The 20,501-nt window shown below is 46.4% G+C and overlaps 1 protein-coding gene across 2 annotated transcripts in view; it reads left to right on the top strand.

The window, feature by feature from the left end:
- The window catches only part of ADAM17 (ADAM metallopeptidase domain 17), a 52,244-nt gene extending 31,817 nt beyond the window's left edge, over positions 1 to 20,427 (top strand). For both annotated transcript variants that reach the window (XM_027113841.1, XM_027113842.1), the window contains 9 exons: positions 2,396 to 2,548; positions 7,077 to 7,276; positions 8,279 to 8,382; positions 13,157 to 13,291; positions 14,662 to 14,792; positions 15,546 to 15,624; positions 16,378 to 16,466; positions 18,145 to 18,195; positions 18,670 to 20,427. In XM_027113841.1, coding sequence (XP_026969642.1) covers positions 2,396 to 2,548; positions 7,077 to 7,276; positions 8,279 to 8,382; positions 13,157 to 13,291; positions 14,662 to 14,792; positions 15,546 to 15,624; positions 16,378 to 16,466; positions 18,145 to 18,195; positions 18,670 to 19,029 — 1,302 coding nt within the window. In that variant the 3' untranslated portion in view covers positions 19,030 to 20,427. The remainder of the gene's footprint in view (positions 1 to 2,395; positions 2,549 to 7,076; positions 7,277 to 8,278; positions 8,383 to 13,156; positions 13,292 to 14,661; positions 14,793 to 15,545; positions 15,625 to 16,377; positions 16,467 to 18,144; positions 18,196 to 18,669) is intronic.
- Positions 20,428 to 20,501: the final 74 nt, after the last annotated feature.

Genomic DNA, 20,501 nt, shown 5'->3' on the forward strand with positions numbered 1-20,501 from the left:
AGAACCGAACAACCCCACTTAAAAATTGGCCAGAGATCTTAATACACACCTCACCTCACCAAAGAAGATATCCAGATGGCAGATAAGCATATGAAAAGATGCTCAACATTATATGCTGTTAGGGAATTGCAAATCAAAACAACAAGCAGGGCTTCCCTGATGGCGCAGTGGTTGAGAGTCCGCCTGCCGATGCAGGGGACACGGGTTCGTGCCCCGGTCTGGGAAGATCCCACATGCCGTGGAGCGGCTGGGCCCGTGAGCCATGGCCACTGAGCCTGTGCGTCCGGAGCCTGTGCTCTGCAACGGGAGAGGCCACAACAGTGAGAGGCCCGCGTACCGCAAAAAACAAAAACAAAAGCAAACAAACAAAAAAACAACAAGCAGATACCATTATACAACTATTAGAATGGCTAAAATCCAAAATACTGGTAACACCAAATGCTAGCGAGGATGTGGAGCGACGTGAATTCTCACACTTGATTGTGGAAATGCAAAATGGTGCAGTCACTTAGGAAGGTGGTTGGGCAGTTTCTCATAAAACTGAACTTACTCTGGTATTACCATAGGATCCAGCAACCATATTCCTTAGTGTTTACTCAAAGGAGCCCTCACAAAAACCTGCACACGGATGTTTATAACGGCTTTATTAGTAACTGCCAAGACTTGGAAGCAGCCAAGATGCCTTTCAGTAGGTGAATGGATAAACGAACTGTTACATCCAGACAATGCAATACTATTCAGCACTTTAAAAAAAAAAAAAAAAGAAAGAAAAAGAGCTATCAAGCCATAAAAAGACATGGAGGAACTGTAAATGTATATTACGAAGTAAAAGAAGCCAATCTGTTTGATTCCATCTATATGATATTCCGCAAAAGGCAAAACCACGGAGGCAGGAAAGGGATCAGTGGTTGCCAGTGGTTGCTTCGCCAGGTGGGGAGGGATGCATAGGTGGAGCACAGAGGATTTTTTCAGGTGTTGAAACTACTCTGTATACTTTAATGATGGATATAAGACATTATGTGTTTGTCAAAACCCATAGAAAGTGCAACACAGAGTGAACCCTAATATAAATTATGGACTTTGGTTGATTTAAAAAAAGTGAAATGGGATGAGAGAAGAAAAATATACTAAGCAGTTTTTGGAAACTTTTTAATTTCCAGAATTGTTTCTTATGGTACTCCTTTACCTTTTTGGTATCACAGCATCATCAATGGTTTGATTTCATGACATGTTTTCCTTGGTCTTCCAGAATTTTTCTATTATAAGACACACAGAATAAAAAATAAATTGCTTCGATGTTTTTAAAGTGTCAGTCTGTTAGAGAATCCACTAATGAATTTTTCCAAAGCACAGTTTGGAATCACTTCTCCATATTGCACCTTTAGGATTTGAGTACTTTTTTGCTAAAATGCCAAGTTTTCTTTACTACCATTTTAATATAAACACTTGGTAATCTTCAACACACTGGTTTCAGAATTGGGACTCTGTCTTAAAAAAAATTCCCATGTCTTGCAAAATACATACAAATTTTTTCAGATTCTATGGAGTGATTTTCCCCCCCCTTAGGAAAAAAATCAGTAAATAAATTTGTTATTTTTTGCAGTTAAATACGGGAACATTTTTAGCTTTACTGGCCAAATTCATTGTTACATTCAGGTAGAAATCCTCTGGTGATCTCATCGGTTCAGTGCAGCCCTTTAACTGGATTCTGATAAATAAAATCCTCTAGGTCATTAAGATTGTCATTGGCCATGAATTCAGTCACTGGGATAAGGAACATTGTTTTGTTGTTCTTCAGTTGTCTTATTTTCACCCACCCCCTCCCCCGCAATAGTTAGATCTTAACAGGAGTGTGATTGGGGTGAAGGGCGGGAGGCTGGGTGATTGACTGTTAGCTATTGGGTTTACTGGTGCCAGGCGGTGTTTGGAATGGCCAATGTTTGGTGCCTCAGTAAGAGTGTTCCAGTGTATCTTTTTTTTTTTTTTTTTGCGTTACGCGGGCCTCTCACTGTTGTGGCCTCTCCCGTTGCGGAGCACAGGCTCCGGACGCGCAGGCCCAGCGGCCATGGCCCACGGGCCCAGCCGCCCCGCGGCATGCGGGATCCTCCCGGACCGGGGCACGAACCCACGTCCCCTGCATCGGCAGGCGGACTCTCAACCACTGCGCCACCAGGGAAGCCCCAGTGTATCTTTTAAGTTATGTTTTCTTACACTGATTTAAATTCATCCTTATAATACTACTTGCAATATTAAATAAAATCCCATGAATTCTGTTTAATTTCTGTAATTGATAGAAGGAGTCATAGTCCAACATCTAAGACAGCAGGGCCCAGCTGGCCAGAGCACTTGATGGTTGGCTATTAGGAAATAATCTTTGCTCTGCATGATCCTTCAGGAAGCTGACCTCGTTACAACTCATGAATTGGGGCACAATTTTGGAGCAGAACACGATCCAGATGGTCTAGCAGAATGTGCCCCAAATGAGGACCAGGGAGGAAAGTATGTTATGTATCCCATAGCTGTGAGTGGCGATCACGAGAACAATAAGGTATGTAACTTTTGGAGCTTTTTTTATGTGGTTAGGAAAGAAAGAGGCTATGTTTAATTATAATGAGAGCTCAGAAAAGCTTTCCATTCTAGGGATGGAACGGCAGATTACAAAGTACCTTGAAACTTGGTTGTGTGTATTAAGAGTGAAACATGGTCCATCTAAATCTGCTCCTCTGGACTGTTTGTTGTCAAAGATGATCATGTGTTGGTTTGGGCTGTGTGGAAAATTAATTACTTAATATAATGGCTTGCACTGGAGTCCTAGTTTGCAGGATCTGGTGGGCTCAGGCTTTCAATTAAAAACTTCATTTAATTTACAGGTTTGTCATTCATATTAACCCTACACTGCTTCACAATTTGCACGTTTTAATAAACCTTCGCAAAAAAATATTTAATTTGCCATATGTAAGCGTCCTGTGGGTAGGGCCCTTCCTTGCCTTTCTGGTTACCGGTTCTGTCTCCAGTGCCTGTTCAGGGTAGCTGGTACATAATAAATACTTGTTAGGTAAATAGAGGAACGATTTTTGTTTTTTTAGAGGAACGATTTTTGAGGGTGTCTGATGGAGTACACAATACTCATTGACTTGGGACATGGTAAACAGCTTCAGAGACTTTGCTAAGAGTGGCTGTGACTAACTCGTAGAGCCTGAACTGAAAGTGTTCATAGATGTCTGTCTGGGCCTTCTTCCTCTTACTTGAAGTTGAGCAGCATGAGGCATCATGAGGAAAATATTGTGGTTTTGTGCAGAATTTAAGTGGGCTGGGGGATGGGCTAACCATCTGCATCTAATCAGGAAGGAAGTGTCAAGTTATTTGTCCTGACTCCCCTTTTAAAGCCTGACTAGGAGCTAGAGGAAAGGATTACTTTTGCGTTTCCCTGGCCCTGACCCTGCCTTTTAAAATTCTGGTCTCATGTTTTTTTTGTCGTGTTTTTTGTTTGTTGCATCTTGTTTTCTTTGGCTGTTAGGTGCAAAGTCCATTCCTCTCTTTCTTTGCTTGTTATGCTTTATTTTTCCTCCACTGGACAACCTGTGCCTGAGGAGCTACCTGTTTTGCCTGTTCTTCCATTGTATCACATACCCTATTGAATTTTTCTCCTTTTTTCAGAGGTTGTCTCTCTCTTTCTAATGATGTACATTATAGTTCAGCACTGTTCACTGGAAGGTTCTGTGATGGGGGAACACTATCTGCTGTACCCAATACAGTAGTCACTAGCCCCATGTGGCCAGTAAGCACTTGAAATGTGGCTGGAGAGACCAAGGAACTGAATTTTAAATTCTGTTTTATTTAAATTCAGTAGTGGTTGCCTGGGGCTGGAGGTGGGAATGGGCATTACCTGTAAAAGGATCTGAGGGACCTTACTGAGGTGATGAAATGTTCTAAAACTGACTTATGGTGATGGTTTCATCGCTTGGTAAAATTACTAGAAATCACTGAATTGTACAATTGAAACTGGTAAATTTTGTGATATGTAAAATATGCCTTAATAAAGCTGCAAAAAACCCAAACAACAACAACAAAAAACAGTGTGGGAACAGAGGGAAAATGGTGAGGATATAGGTGAGTCACGAAGCCATGAGTTGATAATTGCTGAAGCTGGTGAGGGGCCATGTGAGCATTCATGAATCCATTCTGTCCACTTTACAGATGCTTGAACGTTTCTGTAATAAAAAGTGTGAAATATGTGGTGAGGAAAAAGAAATTTAAATAATCACATATGGCCAGTGGCTGCCGTACTAGACAGTGCAGCTCTAGTTGTTAGTCACTGCTTCTTGGTCATGAGGATGGCATCAGTACTTTGGGGTAAAATGTTTTACTTTGCAGACTGTTCACGTGAGCATGCGTGGTGCTCACTCTTCCTGTTACAAGTTCTTCCTAAGGGAGACTTCGCCGATGGGCTCTTGGAACAGCCCTGTAGGAACTCGCTAATGAGGATGGAGGCTGGGCAGAGCCATTTATTTATCCTGGAGCTGCTAGTCTATCAGCGAAGAACACTTTATCCATTTATTTATCTTGTCCCAAGTGTATTTTCTTTAATAGTTTGGTTTACCCAAGTAGCAATCTCCTTGTAAAAAGATACGGAGCATCTTCTAGTCCACATTTTAATTCCTTAATTAAAATTAATTCCTTAAAATGTTTTTAACTAGGTAAACAAGGCTCCAGGACAAAAATAAGGTGGTTCCTCGACCTAGAAAGACAGGACCTGGCACCTTGCACCAGACAAGCCACTGAGAAGTATCAAGCCACAGGCTCTGCTGTGAGCAGACGGCATTAGGGATTGTAACCTCTTAGAGTTCATTGGTGGGAGGAGAAGGGGGTGTGGTCAGGATACAGAGAGAGGGCTCAGAGGGCTTCGGGGAGTGCGGAGGCAGCAAAAGCGAGAGCGAAGTGGTCACTTTTCCCTCAGCTCTGTCCGGGGGTCCAGCTGCTTAGGGGCGTGACTCTGATAAATTAGCAAAGAGATCTTATTGGTTCAGTGTGAATTTGAATTCATAAGGACCTGGCCTCCCATAATGAACTCGTAGAATTGAGCTCATGAGTATGCAGTGCTGGTGAATAAACGCAGCAAAATACAACTGCCCGAGGTCTAGACTGAAATAACCAGGCCCCTTAAAAATGTCTTTACTATGCTTTAAAAAAAATCCAATTAGTGTTTCCGTTTAGGGAGATGGGGTCTTCAGTGTCTTTCGGAGAGTAATCCTTTTGTATCTGATTCAGTGGTCACAGTCACCTTTGGAGGGTCGAAAAGGAAAATCAATTCCGTTTTCTCTTCCTGTGTAGGGAAAACCTACACAGTTCTTCCCTATTGTGTGTTTCTTCCTGTGTGTCTACTTTACTATTCACAGAGCCCACTTCACTTCTGACCCTTCTGGTCACCAAACGTGGAGGTTTTACTCTACACCAAGCTGTTTCCTGCAACGCCAGCTGGGTTTAAGTCAGTTCTGACACTCTTCCTGGAGATAGCATCAGATCCCAAAGGTTAAGGGCTCAGTCCCGTAAGAGTGCCCTGATGCTGCGCTCCCCCCCACCCCCCATCCCCAGATGCCACTCAGAAGCCCAGGTCATCGCCTGTGCTTCTAAGCAACTGGCTATAGATTGGGGGATCCAGTGACCCTCTCCTTGGGTTCAGTTAATTTCCTAGAGCAGCTCGTAGAACTCAGGGAAACACGTTTGCCAGTTTATGATAAAAGGCTATGATCAAGGATACAGATGAGCATCGAGATGGAAGAGATGCAGAGGGCGAGGTGTGTGGGAAGGAGCGTGGCGCTGCCTTGCCTCCGAGTGCACCCCTCTCCCAGCACCCCCGTGTCCACCAACCCCTAAGCTCTCTGAACCCTGTACTTTGGGGATTTTATGGAGGCTTCATCGCATAGGCACGATCGGCCATTAGCTCCGTTTTAAGCCCTTGTCCCTTCGAAAGAGAATGGAAGGCGGGGCTGAAAATTCCAAGCTTCTCATGGCGGCTTGGTCATTTTGGTGACCAGCCCCCATCCAGGAGCCCCCAAGGAGCCCACTCCAAGTCAGCTCATTACAACAAAAGACACCCCCATTCTGACCCAGGAAATTACAGGGGCTTCGGGAGCTCTGTGCCAGGAACTGGGGCCAGAGACCAGTGTATATGTTATACTATTTCATAAGGGTCCTGTGCTCTCTGCTCCTCAGGGGTCTCATGGCCCTTGTCTGGGTTGAAAGTGAAGCCATTGTATCCGTTTGCAAACCGTGGCGGCCCTACCTCTACAAGTACCCGCGCTGAGCTTTACCCAAGTCTTGTTCCGCTTCTCTTGATAATTTCAGATGGTTTGGGAAATGGACTCCATTTTAGAGCTCCAGGTAAAAATGCCCAGATTTAGAAGGTCATTTTCATGTTTCTGTACACCAAGTGGGCAAGCTAGGGTTCAGGCTTCCTTTGAGATGCTGGTCAACTGTAGAAACTCAAAGAAACTTAAGATCTTGGGGACTCATGAAAACGTTTAGGTAATAATTTGAAATTTAATCTTTTAATAGACTATATGTAATAACATGCCTCTTACTAAGCTCAACTATTTAAACACTTTAAACATGGATCATTGATGTAAATATTCAGGGAAAGCTGAAGAGGTAAACCAGAGCAGACCCTGTTTTGCAGGCCTGACGTTGCATCTAGGAAGATGGCCGCCTGTGCCCTGTTCTCAGTGTCCCTGCAGCGGGGCCTGTGCCTGCGCCTGGGGTGGCTTAGAGTCTGGTGACTCTCTGCTCGTGCTAGGCTGGCTGGGGTGTTTGGTCTCAGCATTCGTGTAGCTTACTTTCCTGTGAAGAATTTTAGGCTCTTAACCACGTTCATGTCACCTTTTTAGCATCTTACAGAGGGCCATGATTCAATTCCATACAAATGACATTTAGAGGCGACAGTGAACCTGACATACCTTCAAGGTGGTTCTGATTGTGGCTTTTGTGTTAAAGTTTGTCCCTGGAAAAGAAGCACAAACACCACCTGGGAATGAATTTTTATGTTATTTTGGGTCCTATGTGGCCTCTTTTCTCTTAAGATGTTTTCAAACTGCAGTAAACAGTCCATCTATAAGACCATTGAAAGTAAGGCCCAGGAGTGTTTTCAAGAACGCAGCAACAAAGTGTGCGGGAACTCCAGGGTGGACGAGGGGGAGGAGTGTGACCCCGGCATCATGTACCTGAACAATGACACCTGCTGCAACAGTGACTGCATGCTGAGGCCGGGCGTCCAGTGCAGGTGAGGAGCGTGGCGCGGGGTGGAGTTGGGCGCCTGACAGGGGTCCTCACAACAGCGGGCTGAAAGCGCGGGGCTCTAGAATCATCAGAGGGCCTGGCAAGTGTGTGTTTACCCCTTCTGCCCTTTATAGCGAGAAAAATGTTTTCTGGAAAGCAATGTGACATTGTATCACAAATCCTCCATCTTGCATCCTCTCTGCTGTAGCGATGCCATAGTACAAAGAATCTTTTCTAAGGAAACAGAGATGTACAAAGATGATTTAGCAGGGATGTTCATGGCTACATCCTTTCATAATAACAAAGTATGGGAACCAATCAAAATGACAGTCCTGGGACATAAATTAATTATTGTGTATCTATACTGTAAATAGTGTTGAAGAATACTGTTTAATCCCAGAAACTGTGGAGGAAGCAGGTTACAAGTTAGAAGGTACTTAAATTTCCATTTTTAACGTCCAGTGCCTGGCTTAGAAGTAGGGGGAAAACTTTGATTTATGGTCACAGATTTAACGGAATACAGTGCTTATTAACACTGTAAGTACTGACAGGGCTGACTAGTTTCTTGCCCGCTGTTGCCTTGTGGGCTCGAGTATTTTTTGTTTTGTTTTCTTAAGTTTTTGGCTGCGCCACGCGGCATGTAGGATCTTAGTTCCCTGACCAGGGATCGAACCCATGCCCCCTGTGTTGGGAGTGTGGAGTCTTAACCACTGGACCACCAGGGAAGTCCTTTTTTTTTTTTTTTTAATTACTGTATTAAGTTAATGAAAACCAATGACACCAAGATGTTTTAAAGATGGGTCACTTTGGACCACTGTGCTGCGTGAGTCTGCATCAGGAAGGGCAGATGGAGCATGTGCAGGTGGTGCTAGCACCTGGGAGTCTGTGCAGGAGTGGGTGATCCAGCCAGGAGCCCCTGCCCTGCCATTTCAGGGCCCTGTGGCATGACCGTAGTCTGTGCTGTGGGGCTGTTCTTTGACTTGGACTGTCTGCTCTTCCTCTGTAGTGATAGGAACAGTCCTTGCTGTAAAAACTGTCAGTTCGAGACGGCCCAGAAGAAGTGCCAAGAGGCCATTAATGCTACGTGCAAAGGCGTGTCTTACTGCACAGGTATGTCCTCCCGTCGGTTCTCTTGGAATAATTTGCTCAAGCAGGTATGTGTGTGTTGGAAAGCAAGATTGTGCTTCATTCAGATGAATACAGCCCTTTCTTTTTGTTAACCTCACGTGCAGAGTTGAGTTGATCTCAGCACACTTGTCATTGGTCTGTGCAAGGCCTGTGATTATTTCTCTTCGTTGTTTATTCCCTTTTATTCACTTCCATTCTCCTTCCCCTCATAGGCATCTGCTTTAACGTGTCTAATATTTGCCTAGATAGGTGTATATCCTTGAAAGATAGTGTGTTTATCTTCTGTATATGTGTGTTTTTAACGTGCCAAAGTGGTACTCTACCTTAGATCATTTTTTTTTTTAAACTCAATACCATGTTTTTACAACTCTGTTTTCTATTGCTCTGTATTTCTGTCTGTGTATCTGTATCTTTGTATCTAGTTCATTGTTTCGGGCACTTGCTGAGTGTTTAGTTTTGTGATTTACTATATTTTACTTATCTGTTCGCCAAGCAGCAGCTGCTTGGATTGCCTTTATCTCCTAATACTACAGATAGGACTACACCGAACACCCTTACACATCTACTTTGGGAGCTCTGAGAGCTTGCTGAGTGCATACGGAGGAGTGGGTGCATACGGAGGAGTGGAATTGCTTAGTCGTGGAGGGAGGCACTCCAGCGTTCTCTAGAACAGCAGTAACGGGTTTTGTCAGTGCCCCTGTCAGTGGTCCAGGTTCCTGTATTCTGACGTCCTTGCTGACACACTGTATTATCTAGCTGTCTTATTTTTTTTGCTGGTCTGATGAGTATAAAGTGATTTCTTCTTATTTACATTTTTCTTGAACATCTCTTTATATTTGTTAGCTATTTAGATTTCTCCTTTTGTGAATAGTTCATTTAGTTGGTCCATTTTTAAAAATTGCATTTCATTTTTGCTATTACTGATTTGGAGGAGTTCTTTTATGATAATCCATTTGGTTTAAACATTGCATATGCCTTCCTCCTATCTGTTGTCCTTTTTGGAACTGAAATCTTTCACTTGAATCAAATCTGTCATTTTGTTTGTGTGTTTATTTTTTTGGGTTGTGGATAGTTACAAAGATATTTTCCACAGCTGCTTCTGTAGCTTCATAATTTTACCTTTCACATTTAGGACTTTATCTGGAGCTAAGTTTGAGATTGTATTGATTATCAATATTACCTGTAGTTCTTAGTACCTGTAGTTAGTTGTTCCTTTAAAAAATCCCCAAGCTATATTATTAGGTACATGATTGGACATATTCTCTACATCTTCTTGATCTGCTATTCCTTCATCGGTATGTAATGCTCCTTTTTGACCCTTGTGATTTCTTTTAAATTTTTTTTTTTAATTTGTATTGGAGTATAGTTGACTTACAGTGTTGTGTTAGTTACAGGTATATAGCAAAGTGAATCCGTTACACATATACTGTTTTAACGTGTTAGTATTCAGTCTGCTGCCTGTTTGTTGTTCTTGTGCCTGTTTGTCTGGTGTATCTATCCCATCTTGCATTTTTCTAATTTCTGTGCCCTTTGGTTGCTTGGTTTGATTTTTGTAGCAGCTTTATTGAGATACAATTAACATATGATACCACCTGCCCATTTAAAGTGTAAGTTCAGTGGTTTCTAGTATACTCACATTTGTGCATCCACCTACCAGTCCGTTTTCATCACCTGAAAAAGAAATCCGCATCCTTCAGCCCCCATTTCGAGTCCCCTCTTCATCCCAGCTCCAGAGAGCCACTCATCTACTTTCTGTCTCTATGGATTTGCCTAATCTGGATGTTTCATATAAATGGAATCATACAATATGTGGGCTTCTTTCCCTCAGAATAATGTTTTCAAGGTTTATCCATGTTGTAGCATGAATCAGTCCTTCATTTATTTTAATTGCTGAATAATATTCCATTGTATGGATATATCACATTTTTTATTCATTCATCAATTGATGAATTTTGGATTGTTGCTGCTTTTTGGCTGCTATGAATAATGATACTATGCAGATTTGTGTGCAAGTTTTTTTTTTAATGAACCCACCCAATTTTTAATTAATTAATTAATTAAAGTTTTGGCTGCATTGGGTCTTTGTTGTTGTGCGCGGGCTTTCTCTAGTTGTGGTGAGCGGGGGCTACTCTTCGTTGTGGTGCGTGGGCTTCTCGTTGTGGTGGCTTCTCGTTGCAGAGCACAGGCTCTAGGTGCACAGGCTTCAGTAGTTGTGGCACGTGCGCTCAGTAGTTGTGGCTCGCGGGCTCTGGAGCGCAGGCTCAGTAGTTGCGACGCATGGGCTTAGTTGCTCCGCGGCATGTGGAATCCTCCCGGACCAGGGCTCGAACCCGTGTCCCCTGCACTGGCAGGCAGATACTTGACCACTGTGCCACCAGGGAAGTCCCTATGTGCAAGTTTTTGTGTGGACTTATGTTTTTATTTCTCCTATATATATATCCTTTTGTTGAATTGCTGGGTCATGCGGTAACTGTTTAATCCTTTGAAGAACTACCAGGCTGTTTTCCAAGTGGCTGCCCATTTTACGTTCCCACCAGCATGTGTGAAGGTTCCAGTTTCTCCACATCCTCACTAATACTTCTTATTGTCTTTTTTTATTTTTTGGCCACACCACACGGCATGTGGGATCTCAGTTCCCCAACCCAGGGATCGAACCCGTGCCCTCTGCAGTGGAAGCGTGGAGTCCCAACCACTGGACCGTCAGGGAATTCCCGTCTTTTTGATTGTAGCCATCCTAGTGGATGCGAGGTTTTATCTCGTTTTGATTTTTCCCTCGGCTTTTACACGTGCATTTTATGAGATGTTACACATGATTCTTACATTCTGAGATCTGTCAGCATCACATTAGTTTGGCAAATGTCAAGAGCCTGAATATCTCAATTAGTCTTTAAAAAACACTTTCTAGGAGCTTCCCTGGTGGCGCGGTGGTTGACAGTCCGCCTGCCGATGCAGGGGACACGGGTTCGTGCCCCGGTCTGGGAAGATCCCACATGCCGCAGAGCGGCTGGGCCCGTGAGCCATGGCGGCTGAGCCTGTGCGTCCAGAGCCTGTGCTCCGCAACGGGAGAGGCCACAACAGTGAGAGGCCTGCGTAGCGCAAAAAACCCCCCAAAAACCCCCCCAAAACCACTTTCTAGCTGTGCTCAGTGTTTGTCTTTATTGTAATAATAGAAAGATGTTTTCTTTAAATAAGTGTAAGTAAAACAATTTGAAAAAAAGATATTCCTTTTCAAACAGCCTTTTGTTCCCTTGGTATTTTATACAAAGTAGCAGCAGCAGCATCACCTGGGCTCTTGTTAGAAATGGAAATGCTTGGTCCCCTCCCCGGGCCTCCTGCAACTGGTAGCTCGGGGCAGGGCCCAGCCCTCTGTTGCAGCATCCACTGGCAGATCTGCATGCATGCTCCACTCGGAGTACCATGTTAAATAGGTGATGCTATATGTTTTTAATTATTTTCCTGTCTTTTTATACTCTGCTTTTAATCTTTTAAGAACAGATGTTCAACAAATATTCTAAAGCATTTTTTATGTCTCTGCTGAGGGCAGCATAACATACTAAAAATATGGTGACAGTACAGAACATAAACCTCCCCTGAACTTGCTGTACTTTTTCCAGAGTTTGCTTCCAGTGGCAGTGAGTTTGCTATAATACAGTCTTGTTGGCACTCTGAATGCCCAGCACCCGTAACGGGTTTTATAAAACCAGAGGCAGAGGTAGCAGCCTAAGCAAGTGTCTCATATGTGTTAGGTAGTTAATGAAAGGCTGCTTTTGTAGGAAATAGGGCAGATTCCTTTAAGTTCACAGCCCTTTGAGTCCGAATCTTTTGACTGGTTCCATTCCTCAGCTGAGAGGCCAGGCCTGTGGTCTTTCCCTTCCCTTTTAGTGTTGGCTTTCAACTGCTCGTGCTTCTCATTTTCCAGAATGAGTCATTCGTTCCACCCTTTCTCTCGAATTTAACATCCTTGGTTGGCTTCTCTTTGTCCTTACGAATCATTGATTCATTTAAGAAATATCTGTGGCTTACCTACAGTGTGACAGGGATTGGACATCACTGATTCATTAATAGTTTGGGGCTCTGCTCTCATAGAGCTTACCAGTCTCGTGGTAAGAAACAGAAAATAACCACAGGTAATCGAATAGATGTAAATTGTAAAACACGTGCTGTGAAGGGCAGGAGCCCGTGGAGTGACAGAGCATGGCGGGGGTGAGGGGCCACCAGCTTAGGCAGGGTCCTCGGGGATGGCTGAGAAAGGCTGAGCAAGGAGGTCTTGGAGAGAAAATCTGAAGGGTGAGAAGCAGCCAGTCCTCTCAGAGAGTGGAGACAAGAACCTTGTGGGTACTGAGCGCATACAGTCAGGTTCTGAGGTGAGAGAGAAATGGAGTACATTGAAGGGTGGCCGTTGGAGCGGGCGTGTGGCTTGGGGATGGTCGTGTGTCTTCCTAGGGAGTTTGCGTCTTAGTCAAGGGAGGGCACACAGGTGTCTTTTATTGGTGCTAGTAGTAGAGATCTCTTTTGTATATACATTCTTTTGTATGTATGTTATGTTTCACAGTATAAAGGTAAAAGCAGAATGCTTGGCATGTGTAAGTAGTGACGGAGGCGAGGCCACGGGAGCCGGGTGGACGCTGGGAGGAGTGGGCAGCTTGGTGCCCGGCATGGCCAGGCCTCGGTGCTCCCCGGCTGCCGGGACACGGGCCGCCCCGTGGAACTGGGCCGCGTGACTCAGGGCGGCCCGTGTGCCCTTTGCGTGCTGCAGGTAACAGCAGTGAGTGCCCCCCTCCTGGCGATGCTGCCGACGACACGGTGTGCTTGGATCTCGGCAAGTGTAAAGACGGCAAGTGTGTGCCCTTCTGCGAGCGGGAGCAGAGGCTGGAGTCCTGCGCGTGTAACGGTGAGCACGTGGCCCTGCCCATCCTTGCAGCGGGGCGAGGGCAGGAGCAGCGGGTGGTGTGCGCAGACGGACCGCTGCCTCTGGGTCCCGCTCCTTCCACGGTCGTCTCCGGAAGCCGTCCTGTCCATCTCCCTCGTGGCTGTGTTTTCAGACCGTGAGGCCACTCGGTGGCGAGGCCAGAGGGGACTGCGGAAGGGCGGGTGGCTGGAGGTCTGTCCTCACTCCTCCTCCCGCTGGCCTCGAGCTCTGGTGTGGCCCAGGACCCACCCGGTGCGGCCCAGGCCCGGGTCCCCCCTCTGTCGGGACGTCTGCTGGGCCAGCCGCCGCCGCTCCCTGCCAGACGCCTGGGGCAGGGACCTCTCAGCCACGGCCTCTGGGACCCTTGTCCTCAGATTTCCACACTGTTTTTGGAACCCTTGGGTCTGAGGAAGGGCCTGAGGGACTGGCTGGGCTCTGAGCTCCCCGCCCTCCATCGGAGAGAGTTCTGCTGCTTTCACAACAAAAATCCCAGAAGTCAGAACCCCTGGGATGGGCACTTAGCATCCACACAGTGCAGCACGCGGCTCTTCCAGGTGGAATAACATGTAAATAAAGGTAACACACAGTCAACGTCAGATGATTTATTCAGTGAGCGGCAAGAGGCTTGGGGTGCCCTGGAAGCACGCATAGTAAGTGCCCAGGAAATGCTGATACGTGAATGAATGAGGAGAAGGGTTTTGTTTTCCCTTTAAAGTGGTTTTGCTTGTTTTTGTGTTCTGGCTGATTTCAGTTTTTCCTAAGAGGTCAAGTAAAGATTGTCCCGAGTTATACGGCCTGTTGACCTTTTGGACATTCCTGCCATTTGTACGTGTGCCAAATACCCCATGTGCTGTCGGAGGGTGGTGTCCATGGAGGGGAGAGGTCGTGCTTAGGCCGCGGTGCTCCTGTCGCTGGTGGGTCACTCAGATCTGCCCCCGAGGCTGGCAGTTCTGTCACAGTGGCTTGGCTCTCGCTGGAGCCTTGGCTTTCCAGAGTGTGCTGGAAACTGAGAAGCCAAGGATTGAAAGCCGCAGCGTAATAACGCTGGGACGAAGGGAATCATTTAGCATTATGAAGGGTTTGAAGTAGAGAGAATCTGCCTTTTAATCTCTTAAAGGAAACTTTTCTGTGTAAATCGTTTTTACCTTTTGCTTTACCTCTCTGAGGGCTGAGGAGCCTGAACTCAGGAGTTACTCCTTGGCAGGGGGAGGGGAGGGGAGGGGAGGGGTGTGAAACCAGGATCATATTCGCTGTTGGAATAAAAAATGAGTGCGATTCCTTCCCTGTGGGAGCGGGGTAGGAGGGGGACAGGCAGGAGGAGAGCGCGTGTCTAAGAGGCTCTGCTGTTTCAGAAACCGACAACTCGTGCAAGGTGTGCTGCAGGGACCCCTCGGGCCGCTGCCTGCCCTATGTCGACGCCGAACAGAAGAACTTATTTTTGAGGAAGGGAAAGCCCTGTACAGTAGGATTTTGTGACATGAATGTGAGTATTTATTTATCTGCAGCTTTTTCTCTAACAGCCAGATGTGAAGTTTTTATTTTGTAAATGCTGGGTTTCGCAAATGGAAGGGAATCAGAGCACAGATGCTCACATGTCTATCCGTTGTCGTTGTGTGAGAGTCTAGTTACGTACTGTGCGTGTGACCTCGGAGGACCAGGTGCTCTCAGGAGACTGGGCAGGACCTGGGGGACTTTGAGGTAAAGCTGAGTTTGAGGCAGGGAGTCCTACTTACTTGGTTTTCTGGGCTAATTATAAAAGTCACTAATTCTGCAGGATTGCAAGCTCTGATTTTGAAATGGGTGCCGAGTGGGCAGGAAAGACCTACGGGCAGCTTGACTCGCCTAAGTCAGACCCTTCTGCTGTCCACAGAAACACGGTTTTATCCCTGCACTGTCACGGGGAGGGCTTAAGGGCTCGAGAGGCTTCTCTGGCAGTGTGTGTGTGAGATCAGTGCAGTCCTTACTGGAATTGGCCCATCTTTAACAAACTGGTTTTCTTGAGTTTTGTCTTCTGGTAATTCTAAATCCACTTATAAAAATGGACTGAGTGTGGAGTGTCAGTGACAGAGAATGCTACCTTCTTAGGTACCCATTCCAGTGTGTCAGAGATGGCTCTCCTGGCCGTTTGGTTTCAGTGGAGCCCTTTTCGTGTTAATTATGTGTTTGATTTGAAGGCAGCCATGTTCCTTCTAAATGCATGGCCGCTGGGGTAATGACGGGTGCTTTCTGTTCACAGGGCAAATGTGAGAAGCGAGTGCAGGATGTCATTGAGCGGTTCTGGGAGTTCATTGACAAGCTGAGCATCAATACTTTCGGTACGTGGTTTCCCCAGGTGGGTGGTTGCTTGAAACTGAGCTGATTTCACTGATGACGTTAGAAAAGTGTGGTTTCAGACTGATAGGCCCTAATCGTGCAATAGAAGATGGAAATAGTTACCACTTTTGTTCTGAAACGACTTCGTTGGCTAAAACAAAGTGGACACATTATAGGTCTGCCCCTGTGTAGCATGGATGCACAAATTTTAAAACAAGGGAAGTAAAAATACTGGCTTCTTTACTAAAAAATGAACATGTGACAGCGTAAGTGTCCTTCAGTCCTATAGATTGCAAAGCTGAATCCTGCTTGATATGAGTCATTTATTTAAAAGTGGGCCTCAGACTTTGCAGAAGCAAGGATGCACTGTGTCCTCTAGGGCTCATAAGTTAGGGTTTAGTCACAAAAACAATAGTACCCAGACAGCATCAGCATTGTCCTCGCAAGCATTGTTCCTAGTAGGAGCCTCCTCCAGGATGAGTCTCCTGCACTGTCCTTCCGGGGACTGTGTGGGCCCTCCTGTGATGTGATCTGTTCTCCACAAGCACATGGATCCATTCTGGGGAGAGCTCCCGTGTGTGGGGGGACAGCTGGGTGTAGAGCAGGTGGCACAGAAACGCTTTTGGGTACCAGCCCAGTTGTTATATCCCGCCAGCAGTCTGTGCCGTTTGACACGTGATAGTACTCTAAGAACGTTGCATTTTCAATTTCTAAAGTACTTGGTCAAGACATTCACTGTTTGGAATTGTTCACAGGGAAGTTTTTAGCAGACAACATCGTAGGCTCCGTCCTGGTTTTCTCCTTGATATTTTGGATTCCTTTCAGCATTCTGGTCCATTGTGTGGTAAGTCACCAGTTTTTAAGTAATGAAACATTTTATTAAAATTTTGAGCAACTCGAACCATGTTATCTTCGGAAAAGATAAAAATTTCTTCTTAGAAAAATCTGACCTGCTGTTTCCAATGACATTTTTGGTGCTATCCCTGGGAAAGCATTTTTTGTAAAAAGATTAACTAATGGTCTCTAAAAAAAATTACGTATTTTGTGCACGGATGTTTCGCTCTTATGTATAATTTCTGAGTTTTATACTTCTAAGCACAGGAGACTGGTTAACTGGGCTTGTCCAGGACCTCTGAGGAGTGAAGCTTCTAAACGAGCGCGCCCAGGCTGACTTTGCTGTGGCAGAGCAGATGCCAAACAGCAGCATTCCAGACATGCTGCCCCGTCAGGTCTGCAGTCTTGGCAGCGTCGTCTGGGGTGCTCGCTCAGATGCTTCCACATGAGGAGAGGGAGCCGTCTTCTTTATTGTTCAAAATGAGGAACAGTTAACAGTTGAATAGGGCTTTGAGAAACTCCAGGCACTTTATGAAGTTTGATTTTGAAACGGGTGCTGAGTGGGTAGGAAAGACCTACGGGCAGCTTGACTCGCCTAAGTCAGACCCTTCTGCTGTCCACAGAAACACGATTTTATCCCTGTGCTGTCACGGGGAGGGCTTCAGGGGCTCGCGAGGCTTCGCTGGGCGGCCTGGTCCTGTTTTCCCGAAAATTTCTTTCTCCAGAAATTTTCTTATAGATCCGTTCTCCTTGCTTCTGTGGGAAAAGGAGGATTTGTCTGCTGTGTAGATGAGGACGTCAGAGCCAGGCTTCCAGGCCTGTGCCCTGAAACCCCTGCGCGGGGCCCTCCCGCGAGCACGTGGGATGCTCCGGCCCGGCGAGCTCTCCGGTCTTCACGGCCCCGTGCCTTCCCTCGGCTGCGCGCTCTCACTGAACGGCTCTTCTCTCGGGCGGCGAGCCTGCCGGACGCCAGGAGGAGCCCTGCGAAAGCGGAGTGGTGTTAAAGGGGACGCGGTGGAGGCTTTGACAGATGGGCGACCGTGCCGTCCATTACGGTCGCTTTTACCCGAGAGTCAGACCTGCGTGGTTTACGGCGAGTTACGACTGTGGACCGAGAGGCCTGATGCTCAATTTCTGCGCAGGGCTGCCGACGGGAGGGCGGGCAGTGGCTTGTCTCTGACCTCAGCGGCCGTTCAGGGCAGCCAGGCTGGAAGCCAGGCCCTGGGCAGGGACCGAGGGCGGAGGGCGGACCACGTGTCCAGCCTTCTGCAGGGTGTGTGTCAGGACTCGAGGCCTGGCGCCGCCAAGAGCTGGGGCCACAGCGACCCTGGACACGGCCAGGAGGAGTGACGAGGCTCTGGTGGGCTGGGTCGCTGCGAGGCCAGTGCTGGCCGCACGGAGCCGCCCTCGTTCCTACCCGGGGCGGGGCCTCAGACACCAGCGCTTAAACCTTGCCTGTTTCCTTCCTTAACGCCAAAAAACACATTTCTTTGACGTGCAGAGCAAACACTTGGGCAGAACCCTTAAAGCGTGGCTGCAAAGTTCCTCCTCCTCTGCGCGACCTGCTTCCACTTTGTACACCTCCAGCTCTGAGTTCGTTCTTCCCCGGACAGTAGGAGGGGCTCATGAGGAAGGGGTGCTGAACGGAGCTGTTCGCAGGAGTGACGCTGCTCTGCTCTTCTTTCTAGGATAAGAAACTGGACAAGCAGTTTGAATCGCTGTCTCTGTTCCACCCCAGTGTAAGTATCTCTCACGAGTCGTTCTCGGTTGTATTTTGAGGCCTGCTAAGCAGAGACCTTCACTGGCCTCCCCAGCAAGAGCCACCAGCCTTTCCAGCGGCGCCGTCTCTGGCAGGAAGGTCCTGGGGTAGCAGGAGGGATCTAGGTTGGATGCTAAGGTCAGTTCTCATGACAGTGACGGTGAACGTTTGCTAGTCGCTTGGATGGTCAGCCCTGAGTGGTCAGCTGTTCAGCACGGGCTTAGTTTAACACTGAGAGAGCTTTTCCTGTCTTGGGATCCTGACAGCGTTGTTTCTCGTGAGTCTCCTTTGGGTCTTCAAACGGCGGCGTTTCAGGACTTGAACACTAACCGCTCGAGTCGCTTCTTGGGGTGCCTTCCCCAGCGTGGGGATCAGGGTGCCGATGGGCGCAGCCATCTGCCGGGTGAGGCTGGGACTGTGGGACCTGGGGTGCACTTACTCTGTGTCTTTCCAGAACGTCGAGATGCTGAGCAGCATGGATTCCGCGTCGGTTCGCATCATCAAGCCCTTTCCCGCGCCCCCGACCCCGGGCCGCCTGCAGCCCCCGCAGCCTGCCCCTGCGGTGCCCCCCGCGCCTTTGGTGCCTGTGGCCCCAAAGCTGGACCACCAGCGGATGGACACCATCCAGGAGGACCCCAGCACGGATTCGCACGCCGACGAGGATGGCTTCGAGAAGGACCCCTTCCCAAATAGCAGCGCAGCCGCCAAGTCGTTCGAGGACCTCACGGACCATCCGGTCACCAGAAGCGAAAAGGCCTCATCCTTTAAGCTGCAGCGTCAGAACCGCATTAACAGCAAGGAAACCGAGTGCTAGTTCAGGACCGCGTCCCGAGCGCTCTGACTTCCGTGTGCAGAATATTTTTATAGATTTGACCTCAAATCACTGCAGTTTTTGTGAAGATTTGGGAGAAAAAAAGGAAGTGACTTCACAGCAGATGCTGGTCATGTGTTTGGACTTCCTTTGCATATGTAATACTTGTGTGGTCAGGCCCTTTTCCTTCTGAAGAGGTAAGGTGAATCTCGCTTATTTTGAGGCTTTCAGGTTTTAGTTTTTTTTGATCTTTAAGGTATCCTTCAACCTCTGACGCCAAAGCAGAAACTACAGCTGGATTAGGTTATGAGTATTTACATTTTTGTAAATTAACTTTTCATATTGGGAACGGCACTGATTAGGGAGATGCTCAGTTTTTTTTTAAACACTGTAATGATCCAGCAAACTTAATGAGGCATTTAGCAGTTTCTTGTGAGGATAACTGGAACACAGAATAGATTTATTTCTTTTGCCTTGAAGACAAAGGGAGAAAAAACCAATGTATAGATTGTCTCCAAAATGTGGGTTCTGTTTCTAGGTATTACCTAGAACTTGTAGCAGCAGAAGGGAATTACACTGCTAAATTTAGGGATAGGGTTTCTTAATTCTAAATTGTTAAGAATCTCTAATGTCTAGAATTAAAACAATCTAGCTTATAGTGAGGGTTACAAATTGTAGCTCAATGAATCTACAGAATTCTGCCAACTGTTTTAGGACCCTAGGTAGCTGGGCAGTTTTTGTGTGTTTCTGAAGTATCTTCATGTATCAATACTGTCACCATCCTCTTAAAACATTCGCCATTCAGAAAGCCTGAACTACTTCAGAATAAGAAAGTTATGGTCGCCTCTTCTCAAACACTAGTGGCCAAGGATGCACAGGAGATGGTTTGGGTGCGACGTGCTGGCCTGGGGCTTTCTCCCCACACGACTGATTGGTACTTACTGATTGGTACTTACCCGTTACTTCTTCATCTAGTGCTTCAGTATGGTCTGCATCTACTGTGTGAAGGATAGAAACCATCAGGTTGAATTCTGATTTCCTTTTAAAAGCTTCTTTCCCCTGCTAAGTATTGAAATGTGCTCAGCAGCGAACACATTTTAACTGAGATAACTTGTACGCTTTGAGAGCAATCAGCCAAACCTGTGACAAATCGTATCTTTTTTTCTAAGGATGTTTGTTACGCAGATACCTGTTACACTAATACTTGAACTTGTACCTTGTGGTATTTGCTGTCTTTTAACTAGTCATAATATTCTTATATTATAGTTAACACTTTTGCAATCTGATATAAGGTGAGTGGGGGGTGAGTGGGGTGTGTGGGTGTATGTATGAGAGTGAAATGGTTCCCAGCTGAATGTAAGAAACCATTTTTTATAAAATTGTGACTTTTTAAAAAACCAACACTGTCTTTACCTTTTTTCCATTTATAAAATTAATAAGCTGCTCAGGGTATATTTTGTAGCTGTGGCACTGAT

This window comes from Aethalodelphis obliquidens, unplaced genomic scaffold (assembly GCF_003676395.1).
Source record: "Aethalodelphis obliquidens isolate GAN/ISIS:26980383/991018 unplaced genomic scaffold, ASM367639v1 scaffold12, whole genome shotgun sequence".
NCBI classification, from domain to species: Eukaryota; Metazoa; Chordata; class Mammalia; order Artiodactyla; family Delphinidae; genus Aethalodelphis; species Aethalodelphis obliquidens.